This window comes from Puma concolor, chromosome A2 (assembly GCF_028749965.1).
Source record: "Puma concolor isolate L17-30 chromosome A2, mPumCon1.1.hap2, whole genome shotgun sequence".
Lineage (NCBI taxonomy): Eukaryota > Metazoa > Chordata > Mammalia > Carnivora > Felidae > Puma > Puma concolor.
Window position 1 is genome coordinate 163,553,155 of NC_141668.1, and position 13,644 is coordinate 163,566,798.

The following is a 13,644-nucleotide window of genomic DNA, read 5'->3' on the forward strand; positions in this document are numbered from 1 at the left end:
CCAGCTGGGCACGTGAATGGGGGTGTCCGTGCATCCTGCAAAGCAAGGTACCTTTTCTCCCAGACGCACAGAGACACGCAGAGTGAGATGGCACTACTCCGCTTTAATGGGGGGGGGGGGCGGCGGTGTGTAAGCATGAAGGATCACATGTCCTGCCTCCACCCCTCCACGACGGGGCCATGTCCTCTGCCTGTGTCCCCGCCTGTTTCTGTCTCTGCTCCGTGGCCAGAAGCACCCTGGCCGACCCCGGTGGATAGGCAGCTCCTTGTGCAGGGGCCACATGGGGCACGGAAGGAAGCGTCCCTCGGTGTGTGACTGGTTCTCAGTTCCACGCAGGCAGGCTCAGGCTGGAAGTGCCGCCGTGTGGAGTCTGGGGCGGGGGGGGGGGGGGGGAGATCAGGCTCAGCCCAGGCAAAGGGGTCCCCACCCAGCTGCCCCGCGCACCTGCCGTCAGGCTGTCCTGTGCGTCCAGCCCCCTCCAGGCTCACCTCTCCTGGATCTGACGCAGCCGGTGCTGCTGTGCTGCCAGTTCCTGCCTCTGTCGCTGCACGTGGCCTGTGAGGGCCCACACGATGTGGCTCTGCTTGTCAGCGTGGGCCTGCGGGGTCAGGATGGAACCCTCAGCCGGGGCCGCCCCCCCTCCATCCCCCGACGCCGCCCGGGGCCGTCTGCCCCTCAGACTGTATCCGCGTGACCTGGCCATTCACTGCTACTCTCTGGCCTCCACTTCCCCATCTGTTAAACGGGGATGAAATGGGACTTGCTTCATGGGATCGTTATAAGTATGCTATGGGTTATCAAAAGGCAGGGCTGGGTAGCTACTGGGCGCTCGAGAGACAGACCCAGTTACTCTTAACCGTATACATTTATTGAGTCACTTCCATGTCCCCTGTCCCATGCGGAGCATTTTGTCTGTATTGAGTCCCTGTCTCCGCTTTGAGACGTCAGTTGTCACGCTTATTTGCAAATGGGGAAACTGAGGCATGGGAGGGGACAGGGGTTTTGCCCAGGGTCATATAGGTTGGAGGCCATGGCACTGGGAGACGGACCTGGGGATAGCTCGGGGACTCAAGGCTCAGAAGCAAGTTCTGCCTGGGAAATCAGAGTCCTAGCTCCACCAGGGCTGGGAGCCTCTTACCTTCAAGGCCTCAAATTCTTGTTGGGCATGGCCCAGCCAAGCGCCCCTCAGCTGACCTTCCAGCCGCAGCATGCTCTCCCGCAGCGCCCGCTGTCCCTGCGCCGCCTCCCCTAGAGCCTGGGCCGTGGCCTCTGCTTGGAGCTTTAGGGCATCCTCTTCCATCTGATCAATAAATAGTGGATGTTAGTAGGATGATCAACTTGTCTTTGTTTGCCTGGGACTTGCCTAATTTTAACACTGCAAGTCCTGTGTTCCTGGGACCCCCTCGATCTCGGGCAAACCCAGACAGTCGGTTACCTTAGGCACTTGTGCTGCAAACTCCTACCTACCCCACGGTGCCCCAAGTGCAGTGCCCACCTGCATCTCCAACAGGCTTGTGCGTAGCTCCTGGGCTGCATCCCGGCCCCGGCTGACCTCCTGCCCCAGAAGCCCCAGTGCGTGGCCATAGAGGCCCACGCTGTGCCCAGCCTTTGTCAGCCGTGCCTCTGTGGCCCTGTATACGCTGTTGAGGGCCTGACCCAGCTGCAGGGTCCCGTGGAAGAGTAGGGTCAGCTCCTCATGTTGTGCTGGCTCCAGGCTCCCCACGGGAGCTGCAGACGAGGGCCAGGGCTCGGTGGCCAGGGCACACAGCAGGCACAGTGCGAGCACGGGCATGGCTGAGGCTCTGAGGGTGCGGCCACGGCGCCACTGCCGCCACCTTTTATGCCCTGACACCCCAATAACCCCCGGTCAATCGTTAACCGGCCAGCTGCGTGCCCCGTGTTGTGCAAGGGCCTGGCGGTGGCGCGACCGTTGCATCAGGCGAATGTCCGGCTGGGCCACGCTGAGATCACGCTGGCTGGGGCTTGGGGCCAGGTGTGGACTGGGGGGCACTGGGAGAGGATAGGCCCAGGCCCCGCAGGGGGAACCTGAAGCTCTGAGCCTCGGCTTCCCCACCTGTGGAAGGGGTGACAACAGTAACAGGCCAGCAGAAGCAGATGATAATAGTGCGCGTCTTAGCGCCGACGGTTTCCCCAGATGGGTTTTCTGCTGCCGTTATGGTAGCTGACTTGCTCACACCCTTGCCGCAGGCCTGTGATGCTGGGCTCTGCGCTGGCCTGGCTGCAAGCTGGGGGTGTGGGGCAGGGTATAGGTGTGGCAAAGACTCTCCCGAGGCCATACAGCCTGGCTCCAGGACCCACATGTGCCCCGGAGCAGTGCCAACTGCCGTTTTGTTCCCTGGATGACTGTGGGGCATGTGCCTCTATTCCATCACCACCCCCCCCCCCCCGCCCCGTAAAATGGGAGTAACGTTCATCCCCCCTCCCCCCCCCACTTCTGATTCTGGCCTCAGTGTCTCCACCTGAGAGATAGGCCTCATAACCCTAGTGGCTTCTCCCGGGGGAAGGGCAGTCAGGCCCTGAGCCCAGGGAGGGGTGGGTCAGCCCAGGTGGCTGCCTGGGACACTTTTTGGAACCCTGAGCCCGAGCACCCATCTGTCCGTGCTCGGCACCTCCCCACGCCTCATGAGCGCCCCCAAAGTCCCTCTGTGTCCCCACCCTCTGCTGCACTGTCCCCCACCTATGCTCTAAGGGTGTCCACCTGTCCCCCTCTCTCTGCCAGTCACATCTCTCGCCTGGTGCCCATAACCGCCCCGCCCTCAGTGTCCCAGCTGCGTGGCCACTCTCCCCCTGTGTCCCAGGCCCGGCTTGTGCCAGTAGCCTGGCCTCTCCTGTCCCTCTGATGCCCCCCTGCCCCCGCAGGAACCTGCTGTACGTGTACCCGCACTGCCTCAACTTCAGCAGCCGCCAGGGCTCCGTGCGCAACCTCGCCGTGCGAGTGCAGTATATGGCGGGCGAGGACCCCAGCCAGGCCCTGCCGGTCAGTGGCCGGGCCTGGGGGAGGAGGGCGGGGTGTCCCGGGTGGGCTGTCCCCGGCAGGCCCCTCACGCACGCCCTCCCCCAGGTCATCTTTGGCAAGTCGAGCTGCAGCGAATTCACCCGCGAGGCCTTCACGCCGGTGGTCTACCACAACAAGTATGCAGGGACAGGGGACAGGGGACAGGGGACAGGGGACAGGGGCAGAGGAGGGGAGCAGGCCACCTCCAGGAGACCTCGTAGGGGAACCGGAGGCAGGGAGCCGACAGTGGGGCCGGGTGGCACCGGGGTCACACTCACAGGAGGGGGTGGGGAAGGCAAGGGGGCTCCCAGCCCCCAGCAGACCCCCCTGCCAGGTCCCCAGAGTTCTACGAGGAGTTCAAGCTGCGCCTTCCGGCCTGCGTGACCGAGAACCACCACCTGCTGTTCACCTTCTACCACGTCAGCTGCCAGCCCCGACCGGGCACCGCACTGGAGACCCCCGTGGGCTTTACTGTGAGACCCCCGCCCGCCCTCACCCCCACACCCCCAGCCCGCCTCACCTCTGGCCGGCCCCATCGCTGACCCCTGGCCTCTCCCCAGTGGATCCCGCTGCTGCAGCACGGCCGCCTGAGGACCGGCCCCTTCTGCCTCCCTGTGTCCGTGGACCAGCTCCCGCCCAGCTACTCCGTGCTCACTCCAGACGTACGTGCCCTGGCAGCCGCCCCCCAGTGCCTTGTCCTCTGATGACACCCCAGGCTCCCGTCTCATGGTCCCCCATCCGTGCCCTGCCTTCCTTCCCATCAGTACTCCCGGGATCCTTGTTGTCCTCTGTGACGACCTCCAGGACCCCTCGTCACCCCCCAGTACTGCTTTTGTGTCTCCTGCTCCGTGCGTCCCTCCGTGTCCCCCACTAGCCTTGCCTCGTTACCACCCCCCACCCTGTGGCCTTTGCACTCACCGTTCCCATTGCCTTTCTGCCCCGGTCCCCCTTTAGCAATCCTGCCTGCCTCCCTGACCACGATCACCCCGGGAGTACCTCCAGGGCCCATCCCCCCCATGAATGCTGTCACCCTCCCACTTACCCTTGAGCTGTCATTAATGCCCTGGGAGCTTCAAGTCCAAGAGCCCATACGCCCTTCCCTGATTCATTCCCTTCAATAACATTCACCCCGGGCCTCCTTTCCTTGTTCCTCCGTTAGTACCCCAGGCTTGCAGCCTACCCAGTGGACCCCCATAGCGCTGTCTCCCATCTGCAGCCCCCTGGACTGGGCAGGGGACCCACCTGCTCCCCCGGGGGGGCTCTGCTCTGCTCACAGTGTTGCAATAGCTGATCAGTGCGGGAGGGCTGGCCAGTCCCCACCTGGTGCGTTCCTCCCGCAGGTGGCGCTGCCGGGCATGCGCTGGGTGGACGGCCACAAGGGCGTGTTCAGCGTGGAGCTCACTGCTGTGTCCTCTGTGCACCCCCAGGTAGGGGTGGGGGAACCCAGGAGTCCGGCCCTGGAGTTGAGCAACAGCTCCTGCTGACCGGGGAGGCCTGGCCTCAGGCCACGGACGTGACTTCGGTCAACTAGGCCAGGCTCCCAGGGAAGCTGCTGACTCAGCCATGCCAGTGACCATCCCAGCTGGGGCTTTGGCCCTTGGTCTCTCCCCTTCTCTCCTCCCTCCAGCCGGTACCCCTCTCTTTCCTCGTTTATAGTCCGTTCATTGATCCCCGGCCTTGGTCTTTGGCCCACGGAGCACCCCACATCCCCGCACCCCCGCAACCCCCTACGGTCTTCCCCGACATGGAGCCCTGGCCCCACCCTGCTCACCCCAGCTCCTCCCACCCCCAGGACCCTCACCTGGACAAGTTCTTCACTCTGGTGCACGTCCTGGAGGAAGGGGCCTTCCCGTTCCGCCTCAAGGACACCGTGCTGAGTGAGGGGACCGTGGAGCAGGAGCTGCGGGCCAGCCTAGCCGCACTGCGCCTCGCCAGCCCCCAGCCACTTGTCGCTTTCTCCCACCACGTGCTGGACAAGCTCGTGCATCTGGTCGTGCGGCCTCCAATCATTGGCGGCCAGATCGGTGAGCCCTCAGACCTCAGTTTCCCCATCTGGAAAAAGGCCCCTCAGTCCCCTGGTCCCGGGCGACCTCCTATAGCTCACCTTCCTTTCTGGCCTCAGTTTTCCTTTCTGAAAAGTGGCTCCCAACCCCCCGGGCCCAGAGCAGGTCCACTGTGACCCTTTGGTGGCCACACAACCCCTTGGAAAGGTGGGAGATAAGAGGTTCCTTGGGGGACGCAGGAGGCCCAGGGCTCTGGAACTTGACCTGTGCTCTGCCCGGCAGTGAACCTAGGTCGTGGGGCCTTCGAAGCCATGGCCCATGTGGTCAGCCTTGTCCACCGGAGCCTAGAGGCTGCCCAGGATGCCCGTGGTCACTGCCCGCTGCTGGCTGCCTATGTCCACTACGCCTTCCGACTGCCTGGCACCGAGCCCAACTTCCCAAGTGGTAAGTGTTGGTGGGAGGCCCTGGGGGGGCAGGAAATATCAGGGAGGAGAGCGTCCCAGTCAGAGGGAATGGCATGTGCAAAGGCTCAGAGGCTGTACAGGCCTTGGCAGGTTTGGGCAGCTTGCAAGAGAGGAGTTGTGGTCTCTGTTGCTTGACTGGTGGCTCATTCAGCCGGTCAACAAGCATCTTCAGTAGCTTGAGGCAGAGACTCAGCTAGGCTGCCCAAGTTTGAACTCCCAGCTCCGCCTCCTACAAACCCTGTGACCTCGGGCAAGTGATTTCACCTCTCGGGGTCTGTTTTCCATTTCTAAAACGAGGATCATAAGGGCAACCCCATCATGGGGCTGCTGGTAATATTAAATGGTACGGTGATCCATATAACATGGGTTCAATAAAGTTGGGTTCTTTTCTGTTTGCTAAGTAATTAGCAATAACCACGAACGCCTCTGAGCACTTACTGTGTGCAGGCACTGTTCTCAGTGTGTTTCAGTCTCCCCCAAATCACTATGAGGAGGCAGCCATTATCATACCCATAATCATACCCGTTTACAGGTGAGGATCCCTGATGGCTCAGAAAGAAAGCAATCTCACCAAAGACAGCTGATTGGGAAGGGGCAGAGGGTCCACGGGACATCAGGGGCAGGGGGCTGACCATATTCCCTCCATCCTCAGGGGCCCCTCCAGTGGCGGTGCAGGCTGCCACGCTGGCCCGTGGCCCTGGCCGCCCCGCTAGCCTCTACCTGGCTCGCTCTAAGAGCATCAGCAGCAGCAACCCGGACCTGGCCGTGGCCCCTGGCTCTGTGGACGACGAGGTCTCCCGCATCCTGGCCAGCAAGGTAGGGTGCAGGGACCCCAGGATCTCTAGCCTCAGTGGCCACTGCCGCCAGGTGGGCGGGTGGAGGATCTTAGTTTTGACAGAAGAACAGAGGACAGATAACGCCAGACAACCAGCATGGACGAAAGCTTGAGTCTGGGCGGCTGCACGGCTGGTCTGTGGCTGTCACAGCTTGGGAGCTGTGACTCAGACTTTGCCCTGGGCTCCATACTCCGAGGCTGACCCGAGGCTGGGCGGCTGGAGGTTGGCCTGCTTGAAAAAAGCAGCGTGTGCTTAGTGGAGCAGGTGCGTATATGCGTGTACCCCATACGTGTGTATACACGAGTGTATATACTCACGTACCCCACGCATGTATGGGCACGGGGCACATATATATGTGCGCTCCACACACGTCTGTGCACAGGGAGCGTATGCGTGTGGATCCCACGCACGGACGTGCACACACGTTTTCCAGGGTTGCGTGTATGATCCAGGGCAGTGTTCACGCTTGGTGTTTCGTGCTGCTCTCCCTACCTTCTGCCCATGGATTCCACCTCCTACCCGTGTATCTCCAGGGTATCGACCGCTCACACTCCTGGGTGAATTCTGCTTATGCTCCAGGAGGCAGCAAGGCTGTGCTGCGACGGGCACCCCCTTACTGCGGGGCCGACCCCAGACAGGTGCCCTCCCTACCTGCCCCTGCACGTGTGTGACCCTCATCTCAGCATGAGCCCCTCCCACCTTCCTGGCTGTGGCCCACTAACCTAGGGGGGCTGCCTGAAGGAGGTGGCAGACCCCTTCTGCCTTTGCTCAGGGGCTGTAGTGTCAGTGTCGTAGGCATCACAGTCATCTGAACCAGCCTTTTGCTGCCCTACAGACCACAGCCTCAGGCAGAGACAGAAGGGACCGGGCGGTATGCAAATAGCATGCAAAGGATATGCAAAACCAGCCACTATAACCTCACTGCCTGCACTGCATGGCCTGTACATGTCCTCCTTAATCCACTCTGTTCAGGAGACTCAACTGTCCCCTTGATGTGGCAACCTGCATGATGCCAAAGGGCCAGGACTGACCCTCTGGGCTCTCCCATCCTGTTTCAGGCAGACGGCAGCTCCCTCCACTCTGTCCCTTCCCAGGGATGTGGTGCGGGGAGGGGCTTTGCCTTCAGAGAGACCTGGGTCCTCAGCTCTGGGCCCACCCTGGGCCCGGGGCTCCGAATTTTCAGATGTGGTAAAGACTCCGGGTAAAGTGTCCAACTCCGCGGTCTCGAGCCTGGGAACGAGTTAGGGCATCACAGGCAGGATCTTCTCGGGCTGGGTCTCGGCCCAGCCTGGCCCCCACGCTGCCAGATAGCCTTGGAGACAGACACCGACCGAACACACACACGAGTCTATGAGCGCAGGGTGGGAAAGCGGGGAAAAGAAACGAACAGAAGCGAGGCCACCAGCCTCCTCCTCTCTGTGGTCTGGGGGTGGGAGGGGGAGCCTCTCCAGGGAGGTGACATTTTTGCCGGGACGTGAAGGGTGAGACGGAGCCAGTCAGCGAAGGGTGGGTGTTGCGGGTGGAGGAAAAGGCACATGCAAACGCTGGGACCGAGCTCAGACCCCCTGGCCACGGAGAGCAGGCCGCAGGGGGGGTTTCCCTGCACACTTGGCCCCAGACCTCGTTCCAGCTCCATGCCCATCACCCAGGCAACCTGCACTGGAGGCAGGCGGGGGCTGCTGGCAGCACGGGACCTTGTAGACAGTCTTCTCCTGAGACTGCTGGAAATCTGGGCTCAAGGGCCCTGCCAGCCCCCTCCCAACATCTTTAACTGGGCCTCCCCCAATGCCCTCAGTTCTCTGGGGTGTCAGCTGGGCCTTGGAGACCATCTAGGAGGTGACAAGGTGTAGGAGGGTGTGCACTCCAGGCAGGAGGAGACACTGAGTCTGGCCTTTGCCAGTGGGTGGCTCATTTAGTGTGTTCTGAGGGGCCAGGGCCCTGCTGGGACTGTGGGAGCTGGGGGTCCCTCGAGTGCCGAGGCCCGTGCAGGTTCCAGGGGTGAGGCCGGCCCCATCTCCGGGCCTCCCCTCTTTGCCAGCGGCTTCACCTCCTGACCAGCAAAGGAGGAGGGGAGCATGGGTCCCCATCCCCATTTCAGATGGGGGCACCGAGGCCGTGCAAGGCTGCAAGCAAGGCTCAAACAGGGCCGGGCCTGGAACCCAGGGCTCTCGGCTGCTCCCGCTGCGCCTCACCAGCACCTCCTCTCATCTCTGTCCTGTTCTTTTCCTCTTCTGTCTCCTCTGTCCTCGCTTTGACCCCATGTCTATACTCCACTCCACTGTCTACACCCTCTCCTCCACCGCGGTGCCCTTCTCCATCCACCCCGACCTCCCCGAGTCTCTCGGACCGCACCCTCCCTCTTCTCCGTGTCCACCCCGCACCCCATTCCTTCTGCCGCCTTCGCCCATGCTGGGTGTGTGCCCGTGTCCCGTCCACCCTCGCCGACGGGCTCCTGTCCCCATTCTTGCCTCTCCCATCCACCCCGCTGGGCACCGCCTTCTCTGTCTTCACTATGCTTCTCTTCCCCCCCATCACACACCTTTATTGTTGTTACCTCCGCTCTCGCATCCATGCCGCCTCGGCCCATCCACACGGACTCGCCTGTCCCCCGTCCATACCGCCTACATCCTCACTAACCCCCCCGGCCATCCCATCCTAGGCCTTCGACTGCAGCTCTAGCCGAACTTCTTTCTACCTCGAGGGCTCCTCCTTGGCCCCACCGGCCACCCAGCCGAGACCCACTGTGCAGAAGGTAGTGGGAGGGAGGGGGCGGGTGACACAGCGTTGGCCCCAGAGCGCCTTGTCTCCCCCGAAGCCCAGCAGGGTCTAGAAGGCCCAGGGAAAGGGCATGCTGACTCCTGCTCCCTCTCCTCCTGCACGGTCTCCGGCTACACTAACCCCAAGCCATGCAGCTGCATCCCATCCCGGTCACGCCCCCTCCCCCCCCCCCACCCCGAGGAGGGAATGGGGCGGGCCCCTCAGCTCCCTGTGACCCTTGCCCCTGCCCCCAGCTGCTTCACGAGGAGCTGGCCCTGCAGTGGGTGGTCAGCGGCAGCGCCGTGCGAGAGACGGTCCTGCAACATGCCTGGTTCTTCTTCCAGCTCATGGTGAGACACCCTCCTTCCCGCCTGAGGGACACCAGGGGAGGCCCTCTCCTCGGGAAGGAGCCCTCTGAGATTGCCCCCAAGACCCCTGGGAAATGGTCCCAAGAGACCCCCCACGCAGTGAGACAGGAGACACCGGAGGGGGATTTCTCCCCAGAGGGAGGCCCCCGGAAGCCCCCTTGGCAGAGAAAAGACCCCTCCCCACCTTCCCTGTGAGATTGTAGAGACCGCTGAGAGACCCCTAACAAGGGAGGAGACCCCTCGCTCTCAAGAGATCTCCCTGGAGAGAGAGGGAATCCCTTGTGATCAGACTTGAGCCTCTGCCCCCAAGCTCTTCTAGAGCTGTCACGGGGGCCCTCAAACCCCACCCAGGTGGGCTCCCTCAAGTCCCGCTCCACAAGTCTTACCTTCTGTCCCACCCCCATACTTAGCCCCAGGGGACCAACTCCAGCCCCTCCCGGGCTCCCTCAGCCTCCCCAACCCTGCCTTGGAGGCACTCAGGCCCCGCCACTGCCAGCTCAATCCCCACCCAGGACCCCTTAGGGCCACCTCTAGCCCATCCGCCTTGTTGCAAAAGTACCACTCCCAGCCCCTCGAGCCCTGCCCCCTTCTAGTGAGCCCCGCCCCCAGTCCAGTCCCTCAAGACCCCCTCGGCTCTCGCCCCGCCCCCAGGTGAAAAGCATGGCCCTGCACCTGCTTCTGGGCCAGCGGCTGGACACGCCCCGCAAGCTGCGCTTCCCTGGGCGCTTCCTGGACGACATCGCGGCCCTTGTGGGCTCTGTGGGCCTGGAAGTCATCACCCGGGTATACAAGGTATGAGGGAAAGGGCCTCAGTGGGAGGGGTCTGCGAGAGGCCGCAGAGCGGGCCAGGCGGGGAACCACGAACCCCCTTTGCCAGATCAGTCTGTTCACTCAGCATCTATTTCTTGAGCACTAACTGTGGGCACAGCCCTGCGCTGGATGCTAGAGACACAGCAGTGGAACAAAACAGACCCAAATCTATGTGTTTGTGGAGCTGATGTTTCGAGGAGACTTGAGGGAGGGGAAGGAGCACTTTATGCCCTGTCTGGGGGAAGGGCCTTCCAGGCAGTGGAAACGGCGAGTGCAAAGGCCCTGAGGTAGGACCATGCCTGGGCTGTTAGGGGAGCAGTTAGGAGGTAAGTATGGCTGGAGTAGACTGAGCAAAGGTAAGAATGGGAAGTTGATGAGGGTGGGAAGGCGACAGAACAGATCCATTAGCCCTTACTACAGTGCTGGAATACAGTAAGTGCTCAATAAATGGACATCGATGTTCTCAGACCTTGATAATTGTCCAGGTCCTGGATCACTAATTCCGGTGTTAGGAGCTTGGCAGGCAATAATAATAATGATAACAGTAGCAATATTGGGCACTTGAGTGCTTACTGTGTATCTTAAACACGTTAGATGGATCATATTAAATTCTCCCAACTACCCCCGTGAAGTCAGTATTATTGTTGCCTCCATTTTGCTGATGGGGAAACTGAGGCAGAGAATGACTGGTCACAAGCCGATACCACATAACTGAGAAGGGGCAGAATGGGGATTTGAACCCAAGCCACCTTCTCCAAAGCCCACGCCCTCACCACCTGGGGAGAGTGAGGCTTCTGATGGCCTAGAGGGCATGTACCCATTAGCTGTGGCCAGGACACATGACTGTTAAGGAGAAATGGGACTTCTGGATTTGATAGGGAACGTCCCAGATTTTTGAAATGCTGGCCCAACCCAAGTCAGCCCTTGTGCAATCTCCCGCGACCTCTGGGCTGGTCTCAAAGTTCTCGACCTTGTTCCACTGGGGCCTCCCCAGGGGCTGTCTTCCCAGGGGCAGACCCAGATTGTGAGGAAACGTCCCTCAGAAAGGGCTGCAGAGAACAGCAGCCCCGAGAGGCAGCATCGTCCCAGCTGCCAGGGAGGCATCAGTGATGGGCCCCAGTGGTTTCATTGCTTTATTTGACATTTTCTCGAGCACTGACTGTGTCAGGCTCAGCGCACAACGAAGACCCAGTCTCTGTCCCCACCATGGACTCGGAGCTAAGGCAGGTTTGTGTTTTGTGTTTTGGGGCTGCAGGAAAGTGAGGGCCACCGAGGCTACCTTGTGAAGCCACAGAGTGGCTCATGAGAGCACGAGGGCAGAGCAAGCATCAGTCAGGAGCAGCCTTCTTGCTGTTCCTCACATTTTCCAGACACGTCCTGCCCCAGGGCCTTTGCACTTACTATGTTCTGGGCTCAGGATGCCTTTCTCCTCTTGGCTTTTTCTTGTCTTTGGGGCTTCTCTCGAAACAGCACCCTGTTCAGTTTCCTTCAGAGCACATGGGAGTATCTCCAAGTCTTCTATTTATTGTCTGCCTCCCCCCACCCAAGACTGTGAGTTGGACAAGCAGCAGGGACCATGTCTGTCTGGTTCGCAGGACTTGGCACATGGAAGATGCTCCCCGTATGCTTCTTAAAATGATTGCTGGGAGTGTACCAAGTAGGGCAGAGGTTAATGTGCCCAAACATAATCACAAGTGGTTTCAGTGTGACCAAAGTTGATTTCTGAGCATAGGTGGGTTGCAGGGGGTTCCGCAGGGTGGGCCTAGCTGGCCATTGCGGTTCAACGTGGTACCTGCCCCATGATGTGTGACAAGGGGGTGGGAACAGGAGGACCTGTCCCTTCTGTTTAAGCGACCGTATCACTGCTTCCCAAACCCCTTTGGCCAGGATGCGGTCACATGGTTTTCCCCAGCTACACGGGAGGCTGGGAAATGTAGTCTTTACCCAGCTCTGAACTCTGAAGAAAGATTCCGGTACTCTGAGAGGGGAGAGGATTTGAGGGTAGTCAGCAGCCAGTTTCTGCCATCCATATTGTGTTATTGAAATCGAATGAAAGGAAAAATAACAGGGTTCTTTGAAAAAAAAATTTTTTTTAACATTTATTTATTTTTGAGAGTGAGGGGTGGAGGGGCAGAGAGAGGGGGACAGACGATCCAAAGCAGGCTTCACACTGTGAGTGCAGAACCCGATGCAGGGCTTGAACCCATGAGAACCGTGGGATCATGACCTGAGCTGAGATCAAGAGTCTGAGCCACCCAGGCGTCCCTCTTTTTTTTTTTTTTAAGATGACTTTACTATATATATATATTTTTATTTATTTATTTATTTATTTATTTATTATTATTATTTTTAATGTTTACTCGTTTTTGAGAGAGAGGGTGTGAGCAGGGGAGGGACAGAGAGAGAGGGAGACACAGAATCCGAAGCAGGATTCAGGCTCTGAGCTGTCAGCACAGAGCCTGATGCAGGGCTCGAACCCACGAACTGTGAGACCGTGACCTGAGCTGAAGTCAGAAGTTCAACTGACTGAGCCACCCAGGTGCCCCTTTTATATTTTATTTTTTTTAATTTTTTTTTTATTTTTTTACTTTTTTATTTTTTTTAATTTTTTTTTTCAACGTTTATTTATTTTTGGGACAGAGAGAGACAGAGCATGAACGGGGGAGGGGCAGAGAGAGAGGGAGACACAGAATCGGAAACAGGCTCCAGGCTCCGAGCCATCAGCCCAGAGCCTGACGCGGGGCTCGAACTCACGGACCGCGAGATCGTGACCTGGCTGAAGTCGGACGCTTAACCGACTGCGCCACCCAGGCGCCCCTATATTTTATTTTTTAAAGTTAATTTGCTTACTTTTGAGGGAGAGAGAGAGGGAGTGGCAGAGAGAGAGGGGTAGAGAGAATCCCAGGGAGGCTCTGTGCTGTCAGTGCAGAGCCTGACGTGGGGCTCGAACTCACAAACTGTAAGACCACGACCTGAGCCGAAATCAGGAGTCAGGCGCTTAACCCACTGAGCCACCCGGGTGCCCTGAAAACAGTGCTCTGAACAGAGTCCCGAGGAGTGTAGACACATAACCGTGGGGCCCGGAAGGGACAGTCAGAGGAGGACAACCAGGAGCGCAGAAATGAAGGCACGTCAAGAAGCCCCAAGGCTGTGGGGCAGTGAGGCGGGTCCTGGAGGTCCCTGGTGGCCGCGGTGAGAGCCAGGCCCAGTGTGGAGACTGAGGCCCGATGGGACACGTGGGCGCGGGCTGACAGACCCTGTGCCCCCAGGACGCGGAGCTGGCCGAGCGCCTCAACGCCAGCCTGGCCTTCTTCCTCAGCGATCTGCTGTCCCTGGCGGACCGAGGCTTCGTCTTCAGCCTGGTCCGAGCCCACTACAAGCAGGTAGGGG

The 13,644-nt window shown here is 60.1% G+C and overlaps 2 protein-coding genes across 5 annotated transcripts in view; one reads left to right on the forward strand and one right to left on the reverse strand.

The window, feature by feature from the left end:
* Positions 1-13,644, forward strand: part of DOCK6 (dedicator of cytokinesis 6) — a 44,530-nt gene that overhangs the window by 16,925 nt on the left and 13,961 nt on the right. Inside the window, exons 15-27 of one of the 4 annotated variants that reach the window (XM_086699047.1) lie at positions 2,881-2,998; positions 3,083-3,153; positions 3,351-3,489; positions 3,577-3,678; positions 4,357-4,443; positions 4,809-5,040; positions 5,302-5,463; positions 6,136-6,299; positions 6,853-6,957; positions 8,979-9,071; positions 9,331-9,426; positions 10,096-10,236; positions 13,524-13,637. In XM_086699047.1, coding sequence (XP_086555173.1) covers positions 2,881-2,998; positions 3,083-3,153; positions 3,351-3,489; positions 3,577-3,678; positions 4,357-4,443; positions 4,809-5,040; positions 5,302-5,463; positions 6,136-6,299; positions 6,853-6,957; positions 8,979-9,071; positions 9,331-9,426; positions 10,096-10,236; positions 13,524-13,637 — 1,624 coding nt within the window. The remainder of the gene's footprint in view (positions 1-2,880; positions 2,999-3,082; positions 3,154-3,350; positions 3,490-3,576; positions 3,679-4,356; positions 4,444-4,808; positions 5,041-5,301; positions 5,464-6,135; positions 6,300-6,852; positions 6,958-8,978; positions 9,072-9,330; positions 9,427-10,095; positions 10,237-13,523; positions 13,638-13,644) is intronic. The other 3 variants (XM_086699048.1, XM_086699049.1, XM_086699050.1) reach the window with 3 other exon arrangements.
* On the reverse strand, positions 64-1,827 carry ANGPTL8 (angiopoietin like 8). Its single transcript, XM_025915733.2, has 4 exons — positions 1,496-1,827; positions 1,139-1,300; positions 489-598; positions 64-370 (listed from the first exon to the last, which is right to left on the reverse strand). Exons 1-4 carry the CDS (start codon positions 1,790-1,792, stop codon positions 343-345), a joined length of 597 nt encoding a protein of 198 aa, XP_025771518.1. The 5' UTR covers positions 1,793-1,827; the 3' UTR covers positions 64-342.